Genomic DNA, 18,794 nt, shown 5'->3' with positions numbered 1-18,794 from the left:
CAACACTGGGCGGGCAGGGTGCACAGCGCATTTATTGAGCTCGGACTCTTCTTGTCCTTGCCTCCGTCGCCCATCCAGGAGGGCACCGGGCTCCCCGCAACACCTCCCGCTGTCCCGCCCTGTGCCCCGCGCACGCGCAAGAGGCACAGCGCGCCTGGCGGCCGCACGCATGCGCACAAGCAGCAAAGGGGGAACCCGCCCAGCGCTGAGCTGGCTTTGAGGTTGGTGCTTTTCCAGGAAAGCGATTGGCTGCATGGAGTTTAGGATGGGAAAGGAATGCCGTCGACCCCTCAGTGCTTTCAGAGGGACCAGCGGGGGTGGGAGCGGGTTGAGAGGGGACTTCCGGACCTCATGGAGCTCTGCAGGTGATCTCCACCTCGACTCCATGCAGTGCACCAGCCTGCACCTCCAGGTTGCCTTTGATGGGGAATCTGTCCCAGCTGAGATGTCCAGATGTTGCTTTAGACCTGAAGGGCAGCTCGGGAGGTCCAATAGGCTGGGACCCTCTATGTCACCCCATGGGTGCAGATCCTTTAAGAAGTGGGCTTAAGGCCTAGACGTATGGCTGATGAACGTGGCCCATGGTCAGCAGCTCACAGGCGGCCATCACCCCAAGTGGGGCCAGGAGCCAGACAAGGGGCCATCCCGGGGCCCCAGCCATGCCCAGAGTCCCGTTGGTGGTGTCAGGCACTGAGGTCAATCTCGTGATGCTGGTAGATCTGTGTGGGGCCCTTAAAGCAAGCAGCAAAGAGGAAGCGTCTGCCAGCCATAGTGATGTGGGCGAAGGCACGGGGGGCCACCAGGGCCGGGGGCCCCAGCTCCTGCAGCGGCTCCAGGAGCCCCTTGTCAGGCTCAAGACGGAGGACCTGACTGAAGGCAAAGTCGCTGCCCAGGATGGCCAGCTGGTCCCTGGCGATGAGCAGTGGCTGGAAGACGTGGGCACCGCGCGAGGGAAGTTGCTGCAGCAGACGAAACATGGAGCCGTCCCAGCGCATGACCTGTGGGGGTGTGGCCAGTGAGGGCCTGCGGTCCCGGGGGTCTCTGGGGGCCCTGGAACAGCTTGGAAGCTGAAGCTTGTCGGTCCCGAAACTCCCATAGCTTTCTTGTCTTCCTAAAGGTCACCACCCAGCTGTTCGGCCACACACACGGAGTTGTTCTGAGCCCTTCTCTTGCCCTCACACCCCACACAGAAGCACTCAGCCATGGACTCTGTCAGTTTCACCTACTGTAGTTGTACATTTCTCCCACCACCTCTGGCCGAACTCCATCCCCTCCCAACTGGACCATCCTGGTAACCTCTTCCCTGGTCTCTAGGCTCCTCTCCCTGCTCCCCCAGTCTCTTCCCCACCCAGAGACCTTGTGAACACCTAAGTCAGATCAGGGCCCTTCCAGGCTCAGAACCCTCCCCTGCCTGCACCTCACTCCAGAAACAGGGTGGGCAGGGCTTAACCCCAGCGTCAGCCTTGGGGCCTCAGTGTCAGGGTGGGGACAGGTGTGGCTGTGGTGAAGTGTGGAATGCATCCGAGTCACAGAGCCAGCATCTGGGGATAGAATCAGGATGCTGGGGCCAGCGTCAGTGTTGGGGACTGGGGAGTGGTTTAGGGTCAGTCAGCCTTGAGGGAGTCAGAGTCTTGGCATCAATGTGGGGTGGGGTCCTGGTTCAAAGGTCAGCATGTGAGGCTAGGTCAGAGTTTAGAGGCTTAGTATGCAAGATTGGGTCGGTGCTGAAAAGCCAGCCCTCAATAAGAGTCAGCTGTAGCCCTCTCCCGCCCCTAGGCCCAGCCTCACCATGGAGTCCCCAATGTAGCGTGTGAGGCACAGGAACACGTCCCCACCAGCCTGAAAGTGGCGTGTGGCATAGACATCCTCGGCCTCAGGGATGTCTGTGCGTCTCTCGAAGCGGCCACCGGTCCAGTGGAAGAGCACGGGCCGCTGGGAAGCCGAGGCCAGCAGCAGATGGGGCCGGCCGTCCAGTTCCAGGGCCTCAGCGTCCGTGTCCCTGTGCCAGGCGTGCAGACTCTGGTGCGGGTAAAAGCCGGGCCCGTCGCGGCACAGCAGCGTGGTGCTGCCTGCCTTGGAGGCATCGGCCACCACGAAGCAGGGCTGCCCTTCCAGCCACAGGAGCTCGGCGTCATTGGGCCGCAGCAGCCGCCGCGGGGCCAGGGTCTGCGTTGGGGCCAGGCGCAGACCGGGACTGGGCCGGGCCCACATTTGTGAGCCCCCCCACAGGCGGGCAGCCAGCACGAAGAGGCTCGGGCCCAGCACCAGTGGCTTGCAGGACACCACGGAGGGCGCTGTGGGGAGGTGGGGAGGCAGGTCAGGCCGGCCAGGCAGGCTGCTGGACAGGCAGAAGGACGGGGAGGGGCTCACCGGGCAGCTCTTCCTTGGGCCGAAAGCGCTGCAGGCTGTAGTCCCAGGAGAGGATCAGGCAGCGGCCGGCGAAGGGCTGTGCCAGCACAATGTGAGGCTCGTCTTGGTAGGAGAAGGGCTCTACACTCAGGGCCGACTCCCCCACCGTCTGGAACCAGGACAGCTCTGCGGATGGAGGACAGAGTCAGGCAGTCCCCAGGACACCCAGGGTCCTCATTGCTAAGCCTCAGTTTGCCTACATCTCTGAAATGGGGGCCGTTCATGTACTCCCCTCATAGGGACATAGAACTGGAATCTTGATCTGTAGATGTTTGTTTGGTTTGTGGGGGGGGGGTAGGGATTTTGTTTTGTTTTGAGACAGAGTCCCACTGTGTCTCCCAGGCTGGAGTGCAGTGGCACAATCATAGCTCAGTGCAGCCTCCACCTTCCAGGCTCAAGCGATCCTCCTGCCTCAGCCTCTTGAGCTGCTGAGACTACAGGTGTGTGCTACCATGCCTGGCTAATTTTTTATTTTTTTGCAGAGATGGCGTCTTGCTATGTTGCCCAGGCTGGTCTGGAATTCCTGGGTTCAAGAGATCCTCCTGCCTTGACCTCCCAAACTGATGGGATTATAGGCATGAGCCACATCCACCTCGTGGGTTCAAACAATTCTACTTCCTCAGCCTCCCGAATAGCTGGAATTGCAGGCACCCACCACCATGCCCAGTTAATTTTTGTATTGTTAGTAGAGACAGGGTTTCACCATGTTGGCCAGGGTTGTCTCGAACTCCTGACCTTGTGATCCACCCACCTCGGCCTCCCAAAGTGCTGGGATTACAGGCGTGAGCCACTGTGCCCGACCCATAAGCCTTATTTTCTAAGCTGTGTGGCATCACCAAATAATCCCTTAGAAAAAAAATCTTGATTAATTCATTTAACTTCACAACATCCCTATGAGGTACATTCTGTTATGATCTCCCCTTCGCAGATAAGAAAACGAAGGCTAAATGGCACAGGCAGCCAGTTATCCAACAAAACCCATCCCTCCCACCTTCCAGGAGAGAGGATTGGAATTGGTCACTAGGCCGCCCAGCTAGAGGCTGCATTATCCCGGGACCCCCATCCACCGCCCTCCCTGAAAGTTAGATGTGGCTGTTTTGAGACCCAGTGACCAATGGAACAAGGGCAGATGTGATGAGTGTAATGAACCACCACACCTGGAAAGAGCTTGTCCCGACTTGGTCTCCTTTCCCACCACGTGGGTGTGCCACAACCTGGTTTCCAGCATGAAAGCAAGGATGATGCCCAGGGGCTGCCCCACGCACCTGGACAGCTCACTCCAGATCCCTCTGTCCTTAATTCATGGTATTTTGAGAGTCTGTGACAACGGGTTGGCTTTCATGGTCACTGGGGCACCAAGGCTGCTCTGCTTGTTAGTGGGGGAGCTGGGCAGTTGACTCCAGGCTGTAATATTTCACTTTGTGTGCCAGGCCCTGTTTCCAGGTGCCAGCATTGAAGCAATGAACCAAACTACGTACAATGCCCACCTAAAGGGCGAATTTTTTTCTTTTTTTTTTTTTTGAGATGGAGTCTCGCTCTGTCGCCCAGGCTGGAGTGCAGTGTTGCGATCTCGGCTCACTGCAACCTCCGCCTCCCAGGTTCAAGCCATTCTCCTGCCTCAGCCTCCTGAGTAGCTGGGATTACAGGTGACTGCCACCACACCCGGCTAGTTTTTGTATTTTTAGTAGAGACGGGGTTTCACCATGTTGGTCAGGCTGGTCTCAAACCCCTAACCTCGTGATCTACCCACCTCGGCCTCCCAAAGTGCTGGGATTACAGGCATGAGCCACTGCACCCGGCCCAGACAAATCTTTTTTAAATGGCCGTCAAATCACCTCTTGCTCAAAACTCTCAGCCGAGAGTGGTGGCTCACGCCTGTAATCCCCACATTTTGGGAAGCCAAGGCAGATGGATCAGTAGAGCCCAGGGGTTCAAGAACAGCCTGGACAACATGGTGAAAACCCCATCTCTGCAAAAAAAATACAAAAAATTAGCAGGGCATGGTGGTGGTGCACCTGTAGCCCCAGCTACCAAGGAAGCTGAGGCAGGAGGATTATCTGAGCCTGGGAAGGTTGAGGCCTCAGTGAGCCGTGATTGTACCACTGCACTCCATCCTGGGTGACAGAGTGAGACCCTGTTTCAAATAAACAAACACAAAAAAACTTCCCATTCTTCCCATAGCCCAGAATAAAGTCTACTCTCCTCTCTGTGGCTTCCAAAATCCATAGTTGTCCCTCCACTCACTACCCCGAGCCACACCTGCCTTCTTTTGATCTTCAAACAGGGCACACTCTATGCTGCCTCAGGGCCACTGGCCAGGCTGTTCCCTCTCTCTGAAGAGCCCTTCCCTCTGTTCCTCACTTAGCCACATCCAGACCTAACATCCCCACTTGAGAGAAGCCTTCTCTGACTCCCAAAGGAACCCTCATTCTGTCATCACTCCCTGTAGTTATCACAATGTATAGCACACATTTATTTGTGTAGTGTTTGTTAAATGTCTGTCTCCCCAAATTCCCAGGACTGTATGTTCCATGAGGCCAGGGCTGAGGGCCCAACCACAGTGACCATCACCTCTCACAGGGCTGGACACTGAGTGGACTTCAGTGAATGTTTATTGGATAATTTGAGTGAAGAAGGACTCCCTAAGTTAAATCCCCTTCTTCTATGTGTCCTGCAGACCAAAAACATGCCTTTCTTACACTTAGAATCATAATAATGATACGTTGATAATAATCATACATGTATGTCGTTGTGGGGGAAAGGAAGAGAGATCAGACTGTTACTGTGTCTGTGTAGAAAAAGGAAGACATAAGAAACTCCATTTTGATTTGTACTAAGAAAAATTCTTCTGCTTTGAGATGCTGTTAATCTGTAAACTTAGCCCCAACCCTGTGCTTGTAGAAACATGTGCTATATTGACTCAAGGTTTAATGAATTTAGGGCTATGCAAGATGTGCTTTGTTAAAAATGTGTTTGCAGGCAGTATGTTTGGTAGAAGTCATCACCATTCTCCGTTCTCCATTACCCAGGGACACAATGCACTGCAGAAGGCCACAGGGACCTCTGCCCAAGAAAGCCTGGGTATTGTCCAAGGCTTCCCCGCACTGAGACAGCCTAAGATATGGCCTCATGGGAAGGGAAAGACCTGACCGTCCCCCAGTCCGACACCTGTAAAGGGTCTGTGCTGAGGAGGATCAGTGAAAGAGGAAGGCCTCTTTGCAGCTGAGATAAAAGGAAGGCATCTGTCTCCTGCTCGTCCCTGGGAATGGAATGTCCCGGTGTAAAACCCGATCGTACATTCTATTTACCGAGATAGGAGAAACCGCCTTGTGGCTGGAGGTGAGACATGCTGGCGGCAATACTGCTCTTACTCTTTACTGCACTGAGATGTTTGTGTAAAGTTAAACATAAATCTGGCCTACGTGCACATCCAAGCACAGCACCTTTCCTTAAACTTATTTATGACAGAGTCCTTTGCTCACATGTTTTCCTGCTGACCCTCTCTGCACCATTACCCTTAGTCCTGCCACATCTGCCTCACTGAGAGAGTAGAGATAGTGATCAATAAATACGGAGGGAACTCAGGGGCCAGTGCCAGTGCAGGTCCTTACTTGCTGAGCGCCAGTCCCCTGGGCCCACTGTTCTTCCTCTATACTTCATCTCTGTGTCTTATTTCTTTTCTCAGTCTCTGGTCTCCACCTTGTGAGAAATACCCACAGGTGTGGAGGGGCAGGCCCCCTTCATATTGTTATAGATAATAATAATTATTGCTGTTGTTATTGTATTCATAGCATCTGTGGCTGGGTGTGGTGGCACATGCTTGTAATCCCAGCACTTTGGGAGGCTGAAGTGGGAAGATCACTTGAAGCCAGAAGTTCAAGACTAGCCTGAGCAACGTGGCATGACCCTATCTCTACAAAAAAGTTTTTTAAACAAAATTAGCCAGGCACAGTAGCATATGCTTGTAGTCCCAGCTATTTGGCAGGCTGAGGCAGGAGGATCACTTGAGCCCAGGAGTTTGAGGCTGCAGTGAGCTATGATGGCACCATTGCACACCAGCCTGGGTGAGAGAATGAGACCCCAACTCTTAGAAAAGAAAAGCATCTGTGTAAAGACCCTTCAGGCTTAAACTCCTTCAAGAAGCCCTTCCTGTCCCCCTTAGATCTGTGTGGCCCTGGCCCTGACTCTGGGCTCCCTCAGCTGCCACAGTTTCCCCCATCCCTGCCGTGACCCCTCTGGCTAGGCCTCCCCATCCTGCCCAGATAGTTCCTGGGCTGTCCTGTATGGGCCTGTGTTCCTCTGGACATTGAACTCTTTGAGGGCGAGACCCAGGGCTGGCCTCACCATTGTGTGAGGTGAGGCCACCACCCAGTATCCCAAAAGGCAACAAAATCTATTTATAGAAAAGGCGAGTCAATGTAAATGAGGTGACATTGCACCTGCAGTTCTTAGAGCAATACTTGGCACCTAACGAAGACTTTTTAAAGTGGTTGCTTTTATGTTAACAAGGGTGAATGTTTATAAGGACCTCCTGTCCCAGGCCTGGCGCCAAATGCCGAACATGTGAAGATGTATCACTGAATTCCCACGGCACTCCTATATTACTGTTTATTACCCCCACTTTACAGATGGGAAAACTGGGGCTCAGGAAGGCAGCGCTGCTTGCTCAGGGTCTTCCCACGCCGGGAAAAGGCACGGCAGGGAGTGAGGCAAGCCCCTTGGCCCTGGCGGCCATTCCCCTAGATCCCCCGCCTCCCACCCCATCAGGAAAGCCCCCCACCTATGGCTCTGCACTTGAAGGTCTCAGGGTCGAGGTGGCGGAGCTGCATATGGCTCAGGGCGGCGGGGCCCGCACAGGCGCCGGTCCCCACGCTGGCGTTCACGGTGGGCATCCACTGCAGGAGCCAGAGGACGCGGCAGTCACACTGGAACGGGTTCCCACGGAGGTCCCTGGGGCAAGAGGCCGGGGAGGGGCTGCGACCCCGCTTCCACACCCTGGGGGCCATGCTCCTGCCCGACCCCAGGCAAGTGTCCCCAGAGATGGGGCTCCATAGTGGTGAGAAAAATACGTAAGAACAACTGCAGCCAAATGCATGCACGCCAACCAGAAGTGGGCATGGATGCCCCCTATGACACAAACATTCCCCAACCCCCACACTCCCAGCCCCCATGAGCCTCACACGTGAGTAAGGGTCTCCAGGCCTCGGAACAGGAATCTGGGGAGGGCCTCCAGATGGTTATTGGCCAGGCTTCTGGTGGAGGAAGAGAAGGCACCGTCAGCAGCCATGAGGATACCCTGTGTCCCCTGGGGGGTGGAGTGTGGGTGCCTTTCATGGAGGGCTGGGGCAGTGGAGGCACGCACAGGTGTGTAAGCGAGCGAAGTCCTCTGAGGGCATTCTTAGAGATGGAGCCAATCTCATTGTCCTCGATGAAGCTGTGGAGGGAAGCTGGGGTCACGGGAAGGCCCACTGAGCTTCAGGGAACGCACCCCATGAAAGCCATAGGCCCACTGGAAGGTGCTGAATTCTCTTCCAATACCATGGACAATCCCAAGGAAAACCTCTCAAAAACCTCTCCTTGCCAAAGTCCCAGCCGTCCATTCTAGGAGCCATGAAACTGGCCCCATAGTCAATGCCAGTTTCACTGTGAACATTGCCCTGCCGCCACCAGCACGATCACCATCACCAGTGCTAACACCCAAATCACCACCAATACCTCCAGCATCATTAGGAATGATCAACACCAATGCCAGCATCCCCAACACCCATGTCTTTATCACCGTCATCAATCCCAGGACCAATAACTGCCACTATCCCCAACACCATACCCTGCCACCACCATCACCACCACCAGCTAGCACCCAGACCACCACATTACCTCCAGCATCATCCGTAATGACCAACCCAATGCCAGCATCCCCAGCACCCATGTCTGTATTACCATTATCAAACCCAGGACCAGTAACTGCTGTTATCCCCAACATTATACCTTGCCACTATCATCACCAACACTAGCATCATTGTCACCAATAACAACGTCACCACCCACTCCTATCAACACCAACACGCATATAATCATTACCAAACTCCACACCAACAACACCGGTAATCATCACCAACAGCACAACCTTCATGATCAACACCAAAAAGATTGCCACCCTCATCTCCAATGCTGCACTATCACACACATCAGCATGAGCACCACCAACACTGCCAACACCAACAACCTCTCCCTTATACCTAAGACGCACACATTCGCCCACCACCGGTACTACCGCTGCCAGCATTTCCATAAATACCAACACCTTCACCATCGTCACCAACCCAGTACCAACAACATTGCCATTCATACCCACCCCAACATCCTACCCACAGCCATCACCAACGTCAACACCAATACTGTAGTGGTCCACCCCACAACATTGATAATGATCACAGACACAAGCCCCAAGAACTTCATCATCAATTTCATCCAGAGCATCATCACCACTGGGGCTACCATTTTTACCAACATCATCCCCACTCCATCTTCATCAATAATGCCACCAACCCCACATCAACAGCAGCAACAGGGTCATCACCACTGCCATTATCATCAACACCATGACCAACATAAACGCCAGCACTGTCATGCTGTCACTGCCACCACCGCCACCATCACCACCACTACCCAATCCCACAGTATCACCACCACTACCTAATTCAGAGTTATTTCCTGGTCATTTGAAACGTCTCTTGTCTCTGACTTCTTTACACCCTCCCTGGGCTCCCATGAGTCAGGTAGAGCCAGAACCAGGCTCTGGTTAACTGGGCTCTTTGTAGATCTTGAAGTAGAGAAATGAGGTGATAATCAACACTGATAAGCAACATTAACACCAGCCCTGAGAACTTTGTCAGTATCACCCAAATCATCACCACCACTGGGTTCACCATTTTTATCAACATCATCCCACCATGATGTCCAAACACCTTCTCCTCAGGGCCACAGCTCCCATCTCCCCCTACTCTGGGAGCCACAGAAGGATCCTTCCTTCTCCCAGGCCCACCTGCCTCCATCCCCTGGCCTCACTCACAGGTACTGCAGGTGGGACAGGCCCGCAAACGCATCGTCCTCAATCACGGAGAAAGAGTTGGAGGTGAAGAGGCTGGCAAGGGGGCAAGAAAAAAATTTTCCCGGAGTTGCGGGCTCCATCTGACATTTTAACCCTGGCCTCCACCCTCAGCCCACACAGGCATGGGCACGCAGGTGTAAGTATGTGCATGGACACAAATACTTTTGCATGCACATGTGCACACACCCCCACACACGTGCATGAACACCCACCTAACATCTGTGTGAGCATTCATTCCCACACATGTGCATGACCGCCCACTCCCTTGCGCTGGTTGTCGGCCCAGCCAGGCCCCACTCACAGCAGGTGCAGAGACGGAATTCTCAGGAAGCTGCCGGCTTTCAGCTGGGTGACTCCAGTCCTGACGAATGAGCTGGGGATGTGGGCAGTGGTAGGTGAGGGGGACACCACAGCAATTCTCCAGTCCCAAACCAGAGCCTTCTGCCATCCAGGAGACCCCAGCGTGCCACCCTGACCCTGGGTGTGTCTCCCCTGCATGCCAGAGGAGGCAGGCATTTGCCCTCCTGGCTTGACAAGGACCTGACAGCACTCAACCCTCTTCCTGGGCCCCAAATGCTGTTCCTGCCCTCTGGGGTTTCCCTCTGCTCCCTCCCAGACGCCAGCACTCCTCTTCATGGCATCCCGACAGCCTTTGCTGCCCATCTCCTGAGATCCTGATGGGCCCCTGTTTCCCTGGGGACTCAGCACCACATCCCGACCTCTGGGGTCCCAGGACTTCCATCCCCACCTTTGGGTGTGCAGAGGGCTGGACACTCACAGTGACAGCAGGTTTGGAGAGAAGCTGACAGGCAGGTCCGGGGATCCCTCACACAGGGCGCTGTCTTTGGAGCAGGAACAGCGCAAGGGACACTTTCCCTTTGGGGGCCTCCAGGCCACCACCACCCCCGCCCCAGCCAGCAGCAGCAGCAGAACGCCTGCCCCTCCCATGCCCCCAGCCCCGCGCTGAGGCACCCGCTTCTCCCGGCCCACCCAGCTCAGCCTGGGCCACTATGTCTCCTCCTCCACCAGGCCGCCCTCCATCCGCCTGCTGGCACGCTTGGCCCTGGCTTCTCTCTCCTCTTCTCCGTCTTTCCTTCAGTCGGCCTTCCTCCCTGTTCGTATCTCTTTGGTGTCTAATTTTCTGTTTCTCTTTCTCCCTGTCTTTCTGTCTCTGTATTTCTGACTCTGCGTGTTAGTCTGTTTCTATTTCTGTCTTTGTCTCTCTTTCTGTGTGTTTCTCTTTTTCTGTGTTGCTGTCAGTCTTTCAGGCTTTAGGTAGCTGTCTGTCTGTTGGCCTCTATGTGTGTGAGCGTATGTGAGTGTGTGCGTCCCGCTGCCTGGTGTCTTGATTTCTTGTCTCCTTCCCCCCCCTTCCAGCTCCCTGCCTGTAGTTTCTTTGCCTCCTCCCACGTCCCTTCTCCCTGAAGGTTTGGGAAAGGGGTTCACTGGACACCCGATGCACCCGGCAGAGTAGAGTGGGAAGGAGGAGGGGGTCAGAGGCCATGAGAAGGTCGGCCTTGGGGAAGGGACTGGGCAGCCCCACAGGAGGGGGAGGGGCCACCAAGGGCTGGAGCCGTCCCACCACTCACACCAGCCCCCTCCCCAGATTCCCCACTCAACCCTATTGAGGGAGCAGGAGGACGATGTCACCAGGGTGGGGACCGGATGGCTCTGCAGACTGGAGCAGGGTGGGAGGAGAGGCCCCTGGGGGCTGGGGACATCCCTTCCTGGCCACTCTCCGCCAGCCCCCTCCCCTGGCTCCAGGAGGGTGCATTGGGCGCTGTCAGTGGGGCCAGTTCAGGTCCAGCTGCTCCCTCTGGTGGTCACACTCGGCACGACCTCTGCCCTGCCCCAAGCCCACAGCCTCCCTCCCCCACTCTGAAATTAACCCTCGAGTGCCCAACACCCACTGGGGGGTGGCACCAACTCAAGGACATAATGATGATGATGGTGAAGAAGATGATGACGATGACGATGAAGATGATGATGATGGTGAAGAAGGTGATGATGATGACGATGATGATGCCACCCCTTCTTCAGCGTCTACTCTGAGCCTGGCCTTGTCCTAAAAGCTCATCTATTAACTCATTCTGATCTTGCCAAAGCCCTCTGAAGTTGGTGCTGTTATCACCACCACTTTACAGCTGGAGGAAGTGGAGACAGGTCAGGGAACCTGAACTCCACGTTACCCAGCTGAGGGCACAGCCAGGATTCAAACCCAGGCATCCAGCCCCAGGGCTGCTCCAGGTTATTTTACATTCTTTCTTTGGAGATGAGAGTTCATGGATAGATGGATAATTGTTTGTTTTAATCTGGACTAAGCTTTCAGTCATTTGGATAGATTCTGTCCACTAAATAAGAAAAATAAGTAAGTGACACTTGTTAGCTAACATGAAATAGTAGTAATGTTTATACTCACTCAGCCTTCACAGCCACCCTGTGAGATGGGCAGTACTGTTATCCTTGCTTTACAGATGGGGAAACTAAGGCACAGGGCAGTTATGTGATTAGTTTCCTGGCTCTGTTCAGCTCTAAACCTAACCCCTAGGCTGTACCACCTCATCACCTGAGGCCGAGACTCACCCTGTAATTGCGGAATGCATGCAGGCTCTCTCGACTCTGACGCCCACACCCAGAAGCCTCGTTGGAGGATAAGGGGGCTTAACAGCTTGGAGGTCATGCAGATCTGGGTTGCAGGCCCAGTCCTGTGTGGCCTCAGTTTTCCCATCTGTAAAATGGGGACAATCGTGGCACCCACTTCCCAGTTGTGGAGAGGACTCAGGTGATGGAGGCAACTCATCCTTTTGGGGTTCAGCACAAGGTGGGCATCCCTCAGTGGTCAGCAGGCTTGGGGGTGGGCTCCGGATCCAGGTCCTAGAGGAGCAGACCCCAGCAGCTTGTGGTTTGAGCCATGCCCTTCAGCTGTTGGTTTCCTCTGCTGACTCTCAGGTATGATAAACAAAGTCCCTGAAAGTGAAGTTGGAGAGTTGAGTGCCAGGGACACAGAGGTATTGGAACCCACTCTCATAGAGTGTCCAGCCCAGCAGTTCAGTTCACAAGGAGGAGGATGACAAGGACAATAATAACGGGCCAAGCACAGTGGCTCATGTCTATAATCCTACACTTTGGCAGGCTGAAGTGGGAGGATCGCTTGAGGCCAGGAGTTCAAGACAACATAGTGGGCAACAGAGTGAAACCCAAAAAATAAAAAAATTAGCCAGGCATGGTGTCGCACACCTGTAGTCCCAGCTACTCAGGAAGCTGAGGTGGGAGAATAACTTGAGCCCATGAGTTTGAGGCTACAGTGAGCTATGATCGTGCCATTGCACTTCAGCCTGGTTGACAGAGCAAGACCAGGTCTCAAACAAATAAACAAAAAATGAAGTTAATGATAAGACAATGTCAAGTTCAGAGACCTCTGAGCACTGTCCAGGATTATACATGTGATCTTAGCGATTTTTCCATTTCGGAGCATGTGAAAATGAGGCACAGAGCTGCTCAAGTTCACACAACCAGGAGTGCAGTACCCAGGTCTGATTCCAGGTTTCCCCATCACCAGGACCTGTAAACCTGGCCTGCCCATGGGGATGCCAGGTGTGTTGTTCCCGACAAGAGCTCAGGGGAAGGAAAGTGTGGGGTTGAATACAGATCTGTGGTTTTGGAATGTGTGAACATGCAAGTGTGTCAACCTGCGCATCTGTCACCATGGCCAGCCATGTGCCTGTTTGCCCAAGCATAGGGTGTGAACCAGTGTGTGTGTTTCTGCTTTTGTGGGTATGTGTGAGAGTGGCGGGTTGTCCTCAATGGTGTTTCTGCTTGTGTATCTGTGCCCATGGAAATCTGTCTGTGTGTACACAAGCTTGTTGGCCTTCCTATCTTTGGGACTGTGTAGGAGTGCTGGCAGCATGTCTGTACCTTTGGTTTTGTTTCGTTTTGTTTTTGTTTTTGAGACAGAGTCTCGCGCTGTCACCCAGGCTAGAGTGATCTCAGCTCACTGCAACCTCCGCCTTCCGGGTTCAAGTGACTCTCCTGCCTCAGCCTCCAGAGTAGCCATGATTACAGGCATGTGCCACCATGCCCGGCTAATTTTAATTTTTTTAGTAGAGATGAGGTTTCACCAGGTTGGCCAGGCTGGTGTTGAACTCCTGGCCTCAAGTGATCCTCCCACCTTGGCCTCCCAAGGTGCTGGGAGTACAGGTGTGAGCCACCGTACCCGGCCATGTTTGGCCATGCATCTTTGAATGCATTTATGTGTGGTATGCATATACTTGTATGTTTCTGTATGGCCATTTGTGGGTCGGTCTTCACAGAAACATGCATTTTTGTGGCCAGTTTGTGAGTGTGGATGGTGGTGTGGCTATGTTTTTGACTGTGTCTCTGTGGGGTCATCCATCTACACAAGTGTGCATGGGTCTGTGTAGACATAAATGTGCTTGTTTTGGTATTTTGTGACTGGCATAAGAGGTGCCGGTTGTGTGTCCAGGTCTTTGGGTTTCTCTATCAGTGTGTCATTCTGTGTGTCTGCCTCTATGGATGTACATACATACGTGGTTTTGTCTGGTTTTGTACCTGTATATCTGGGTCTTTGGGATTCCCTGTGTGTGTGTGTGTGTGCGCGCGCGTGTGTGTGTATGTATGTGTAGCATTTCTGGGGATCTCACTGCAACAGATACTGCATGCACGTGCGTGCGCACACACACACACACACACCCCTCCCTCCTGTCCCCTAAAACGGCCCTGTTAAGGACCCCATGGAGCAATGGGATCAGGGGTCAGTGGGCTCTTGGGCAGTCAGGCTGGGTGACCTTAGTCCCTGGCTGGGCCCAATTCCCAGGGGGCAGCCGCCTCAGCCCAGAAGCTCTTGGAGGCGTGTGTGTGTGTGTGTGTGTGTGTTCACAACCCTGTCCTCCACAGTCCTCCTGGCCTCCCCAGCCTGCCTGCTGGCTGCCTGCTGCTCCTCCATCTGAACTGAGAGAGTTAACCTAGCGGGCCAGGGCGGTCTGGGCTGGGGGCCGCCCCCTGGCCCCTCTCCAGCCCCAGCTCCAGTTACAGCTGCTGGTTGGGGAGGGCAAGGGTGGGGTGGGGCTGGGAGGGGAGCCTGTTGGGGGCGGCGCGTCCAGCTCTGGGCCAGGGGGTCCAAAGTGCTCAGCCCCCGGGGCACAGCAGGACGTTTGGGGGCCTTCTTTCAGCAGGGGACAGCCCGATTGGGGTGAGCGTCCCCCACTCCTTCCCTCCAGGCCTCACCCCTGGTCTGGCTGGGCCGCCTATTTTGGGAGCAGGAGTGGCCAGCCCGAGGCTTCCCAGGCAGGCCAACCTAAGAGGGAGGGAGTGTGGCTGGGGCAGTGGGTTCTGCAGGGTGGGATGTGGGCGACTCCTCCCTGCCCTGCTGGTGCGTGTGCACCCTGGCAGGGTGTGGAATTCGGACACACACATGTGTAGGGCTGGTTGCGTCACTGTGTGGGGGCACCGGAGGCCCAGAGGAGGAGTACTGGATGCCTGACGGTGTTTACACCCCACGTCCTGCTCCAACCAGAAGTTTGGGAAGAGGTTGTTGTTCATGTCCATTCCGGCCCCAGTGTGTGTATGTGTGTGTGTGTGCGCGTGTGTGTGCGTGCGTGCGCGCGCATCCCTGCCCCAGCAGTGTCTTCTCTCTCTCAGGCCCACTGGCCTGGGCCTCATGTCACTTGCCTGACATCCGATTGTGAAAGATGTCACCCAGAGGCAGGCAGAAGGGCTGTCTTTTCCTTTCCTCGTTGCTGCCCAGGGAGGAGACAGGGTGGCCTTTCCCACAGGGGCAGCCTGTGGCAATGTGGCAGCTGGGCCTCACCCGGGCAGGGCTGTGCGTGACCCCCTGAGTGGGGGAAGGCAGGCTGTTGCCATGGTGGCCTGAGCGAGCCGAATTCCTCCAGGGTGAAGTGGGAGATATTTATACCCGGGGTCAGGCTGGGAGCCGGCAGGCGGAGAGGGCAGGGAGCTGGGATTTCGCGGGGCACAGTGAGGCCGGGTGTGTAGGCAGGTGGGACTTGGGCGTGCCCCGCTGTCTCCTGCTCCGTGTTTGTGTGAGGTAGCGCCTCCTCTGCCCTGCCAGGGTAGGTCTGGGAATCGGGGGCCTGCTGTGGGAGGTGGAGGCCCGAGGGAGGCCCCCAGGGACTGTGTGTCTCACCCCTGTCCCTGCTACATTGTGTTGTTGTGTGAACCCATCGTGGAGGTTGTTTTGGTGACACTGTGTCCCCACGAAGCTGGGGATACCCCTGTTTCTCGGAGCCACCAAGCTAGAGGATGAATGCTTCGGTGTTTCAGTCCCCAGACTCTGACTTAATCCCTTGGGTTCAAGCCCTATGTGGGAGAGCAAGGGCACACACTGCCTAACCTGTTGTGTCCCCCCCAGGACAATGGCGTCTCTTGGCCACATCTTGGTTTTCTGTGTGAGTCTCATCACCATGGCCAAGGCAGGTGAGTGCAGGGGAGGCTGCCCGCTACCCACCTCAGCCCCAGGGGTGGCGGCGGGGACTGAAACCCCAAGAAAGAACCAAGTTGGAGACCGCAACCTAGACTGAGTCAGCTGGGGTACCAAGAAGTTTGGGGGTCTCCACGTGGGGTCCAGTCACAGGCTGGCATTTGGGGGAAGGGAGAGGAAGCCCCGGATCAGGCAAAGGTGGGGTGGGATAGGGCTGAATCCCTGGTGGGATAACTGGGTCACAGGCAGCCTACCATGAGTCAGGGAGCTGGGGCAGTTAGGTGCCCCCCGCCCCATCTGGGACAGTGCAGAGGGGGCAGCTGGGACCCAGAGAGGGTGGGCAGCCTGCCTAGACACCCTCAGACTCTCAGCCCAGCAAGGTAGAGCCCCCAGCGGTCTCCTTATGCCCCTCCCTGTCCAGGACCCCAGGAAGCATTCAACCCCTGATTTCTCTCTTTCCAGAAAGTCCAAAGGAGCAAGACCCGTTCACTTACGGTGAGTGGGGGGTCTAATTCTGAGAGTTTTGGGGGAGATCCTGGCTTTGCTTGTCCTTTGATTCACTCTCCCCCAGAATCCCAGTATGAAATCTCTGTCATTCTCCTTCCCTCTATTTTGTCCTTCCTTTCTGATTCCACCTGTCTGCGTCTTTCCCTGTCTGTGTCTCTCTGTGTCACTGTCTATGTGATACCTCTCTGGTTCTCTTTCTCTTGCCTGGGTCTCTCTCAGCATCTCGTGGCCCATCCTCTGTTTTTTCCCATCTTCTCTCCTCCGTCCCCCTCCTCCCTGCCCCCTCCCTCCCTTTCCTATACACCTCTCTCCTCTCCCTGGTCCCCCCCTTTCCTCCTCCCATATCTGCTCCCCCTTAATTGATCTTATTTCCCACTTCTCTCTGCTGGTCCTTTCTCCCTGTTCCCTCCTCCCCAATTTCCCCCTCTCCTATTCTCCCTCCTCTCCTCCCTGCCCTCACCTTCCCTGCTCTGCTGCTCACAGACTACCAGTCCCTGCGGATCGGAGGCCTCATCATCGCCGGGATACTCTTCATCCTGGGTATCCTCATTGTGCTCAGTGAGTGCCCCTAGCCCCCGCCCTCTACCCCGCCTCTCCCTGGCCCCGCCTCGCCCCGCCCCAACCCCTCCCAGGCCTTGCCCCGCCTACCCTGCCTTGGCTCCCCGGCCTCCGGTCTCGCCTCTAGCCCCGCCCCGTCCCCCAAGTCCCGCCCCTCGCGAGGGCGAGCTGGAGCTACAGCGCCGCTTGGCGTCCGCCGGGAGGGAGCCTCAACCTCTGCTACTTCTCCACGCCCACAGGCAGAAGATGCCGGTGCAAGTTCAACCAGCAGCAGAGGTAAGACGCCCCTCCCCGCCCTCCTTCGCCCGCTCCTGCTCTGGAGGGCGCCGCAGGTGAGGCGGGGAGTCCGCCTGACCCGCAGCCCGATCCCCATCAGCGACTACGTATTAAGCACCTACTATGTACCATGGCCCAAGCCAGGCCCTGGGACCAAGCGAGGAAAAAACCTCCCGCCCTTCCTGGCCGAGCTCCCAGCCTAGTGGAGGCGGTGGCCGTGGGTTCCAACAGCCCCACAGATAGAAAAATCGCAAAGCGTGATAACACAAAGTGCAGGAAAGAAGGAACGGCAGTGAAATGAGATCATCTCACACACGGCCCAGTTTAGCTTAGAGTCCTGTTCCTAGCTCTTTGATTCCTCTTCAAATAAAATGTTAAAGCATGGACAATGTGTGAATATGTTAGAACAATTATAGATATTATCATAAGCAGTAGCTAATATTTATTGGGTGTGTACCACGTGTCAGATACGGTTTCACTTCCTCTGGGAGGGAGGTGCTGTTATTAACCCCATTTTACAGATGAGGAAACTGAGGCACAGGGAGGTTAAAGTCACTTTGTTCAAGATCACTCAAGTGGAAGATGGGGGGTTCTGGGTTTCCAACCCAGGCCATATCATGACAGTCTGCCAAGTCCCCTTGGCTATACCTCTCCTACCAACTTCACATCCCTGTCCCCAAATCCGCGGAGGTACTCACTGTTAACCGGCTTGGAAGCCCCCTGCCAAGCACTTAAGCTGCTCCTGGGTGCTTCTTATTTCTGGCGGACCCCGAGCCTGTTCTTCGTCCATATCTGGGCCTCGTTACACCAGTCTGGGAAAGGAGGCTTGTACTGGGGGTTCCTAGAAGGGCAGCCTGTCCCCCTTTCCATCCCGAAATCCCTCTGCCTCTGTCTTCCCAGGACTGGGGAACCCGATGAAGAGGAGGGAACTTTCCGCAGCTCCATCCGCCGTGAGTCTGGGGAGACTGCGGGTATTTTGGGGAGAGGGCTGGTTCCAAGGACCCCTTTTCCTGGCCCTCCCCGGCTGCGTAGAGGGAGGGACTGGATCTGAAAGCGGAGGGCGGGGAGTTGCCCCGCCTGCCCAGGAGCTGGGGATGCCCCTCCTGATGACCCCCGATCTCCGTGTTCCCCCCAGGTCTGTCCACCCGCAGGCGGTAGAAACAACTGGCGCGATGGAATCTGGCCAGGTGCTGCAGCTCTGACACGGCGATGGGAGGGAAGGAGGGAGGAAGGAAAGGCGGGAGAGGGAGGGGGCCAAGTGCCAGGGTTGGAGGGCGGCGAGGGGTGGTTCTGGACTTCCCCTCTCGCCTTTCACTCACCCTTTTCACCCCACAGGACTCCCCTGGCACCTGACGTCTCCCACGCTCCACCTGCGCGCCCACCGTCCCCTCCGTCGCCCCTTCCCCAGCCCTACTCCCGCAGACTCCCCCTGCCGCCCAGACTTCCAATAAAACGTGCGTTCCTCTCGACAGCACT

The 18,794-nt window shown here is 55.6% G+C and overlaps 2 protein-coding genes across 5 annotated transcripts; one reads left to right on the top strand and one right to left on the bottom strand.

Moving 5' to 3' along the window:
* Window positions 1–12: 12 nt before the first annotated feature.
* Window positions 13–18,445, bottom strand: LGI4 (leucine rich repeat LGI family member 4). 2 transcript variants are annotated; one of them, XM_007996319.3, is made up of 11 exons: window positions 18,017–18,445; window positions 12,104–12,487; window positions 10,299–10,362; window positions 9,822–9,893; window positions 9,482–9,553; window positions 7,772–7,843; window positions 7,590–7,661; window positions 7,190–7,359; window positions 2,371–2,535; window positions 1,789–2,294; window positions 13–998 (listed from the first exon to the last, which is right to left on the bottom strand). In XM_007996319.3, the coding sequence occupies exons 2-11, from the start codon at window positions 12,318–12,320 to the stop codon at window positions 684–686; spliced, it is 1,725 nt and encodes a 574-aa protein (XP_007994510.2). In that variant the 5' UTR covers window positions 12,321–12,487; window positions 18,017–18,445; the 3' UTR covers window positions 13–683. The 2 variants fall into 2 exon arrangements, with proteins under 2 accessions (XP_007994510.2, XP_037847453.2); XM_037991525.2 differs by having other exon boundaries at window positions 10,299–12,487.
* FXYD1 (FXYD domain containing ion transport regulator 1) lies at window positions 14,630–18,787 on the top strand. 3 transcript variants are annotated; one of them, XM_007996312.3, is made up of 8 exons: window positions 14,630–14,729; window positions 15,909–15,973; window positions 16,440–16,472; window positions 16,968–17,042; window positions 17,282–17,318; window positions 18,219–18,268; window positions 18,454–18,505; window positions 18,654–18,787. In XM_007996312.3, exons 2-7 carry the CDS (start codon window positions 15,913–15,915, stop codon window positions 18,474–18,476), a joined length of 279 nt encoding a protein of 92 aa, XP_007994503.1. In that variant the 5' UTR covers window positions 14,630–14,729; window positions 15,909–15,912; the 3' UTR covers window positions 18,477–18,505; window positions 18,654–18,787. The 3 variants fall into 3 exon arrangements, with proteins under 3 accessions (XP_007994503.1, XP_007994506.1, XP_007994505.1); XM_007996315.2 differs by lacking the exon at window positions 14,630–14,729 and adding an exon at window positions 14,964–15,067; XM_007996314.3 differs by lacking the exon at window positions 14,630–14,729 and adding an exon at window positions 15,476–15,609.
* Window positions 18,788–18,794: the final 7 nt, after the last annotated feature.

This window comes from Chlorocebus sabaeus, chromosome 6 (genome assembly GCF_047675955.1).
Source record: "Chlorocebus sabaeus isolate Y175 chromosome 6, mChlSab1.0.hap1, whole genome shotgun sequence".
Taxonomy (NCBI): domain Eukaryota; kingdom Metazoa; phylum Chordata; class Mammalia; order Primates; family Cercopithecidae; genus Chlorocebus; species Chlorocebus sabaeus.
The sequence above is the reverse complement of the archived record's forward strand: the minus strand, read 5'-3'. Positions and strand labels throughout refer to the sequence as shown.

Bases quoted from the DNA above. Each gene is read 5' to 3' on its own strand.
- LGI4 (XM_007996319.3), bottom strand. From the start codon at position 12,320: ATGAGTTGCCTCCATCACCTGAGTCCTCTCCACAACTGGGAAGTGGGT. The intron at 7,844-9,481 runs GTGAGTGAGGCC...TTCCCTCCACAG, and splicing joins CTGTCCCACCTGCAGTACCT to CTTCATCGAGGACAATGAGA. The intron at 2,295-2,370 runs GTGAGCCCCTCC...ACCTCCCCACAG, and splicing joins GCCCAAGGAAGAGCTGCCCG to CGCCCTCCGTGGTGTCCTGC.
- FXYD1 (XM_007996312.3), top strand. From the start codon at position 15,913: ATGGCGTCTCTTGGCCACATCTTGGTTTTCTGTGTGAGTCTCATCACC. The intron at 16,473-16,967 runs GTGAGTGGGGGG...TGCTGCTCACAG, and splicing joins GCAAGACCCGTTCACTTACG to ACTACCAGTCCCTGCGGATC. The intron at 18,269-18,453 runs GTGAGTCTGGGG...TGTTCCCCCCAG, and splicing joins TTTCCGCAGCTCCATCCGCC to GTCTGTCCACCCGCAGGCGG.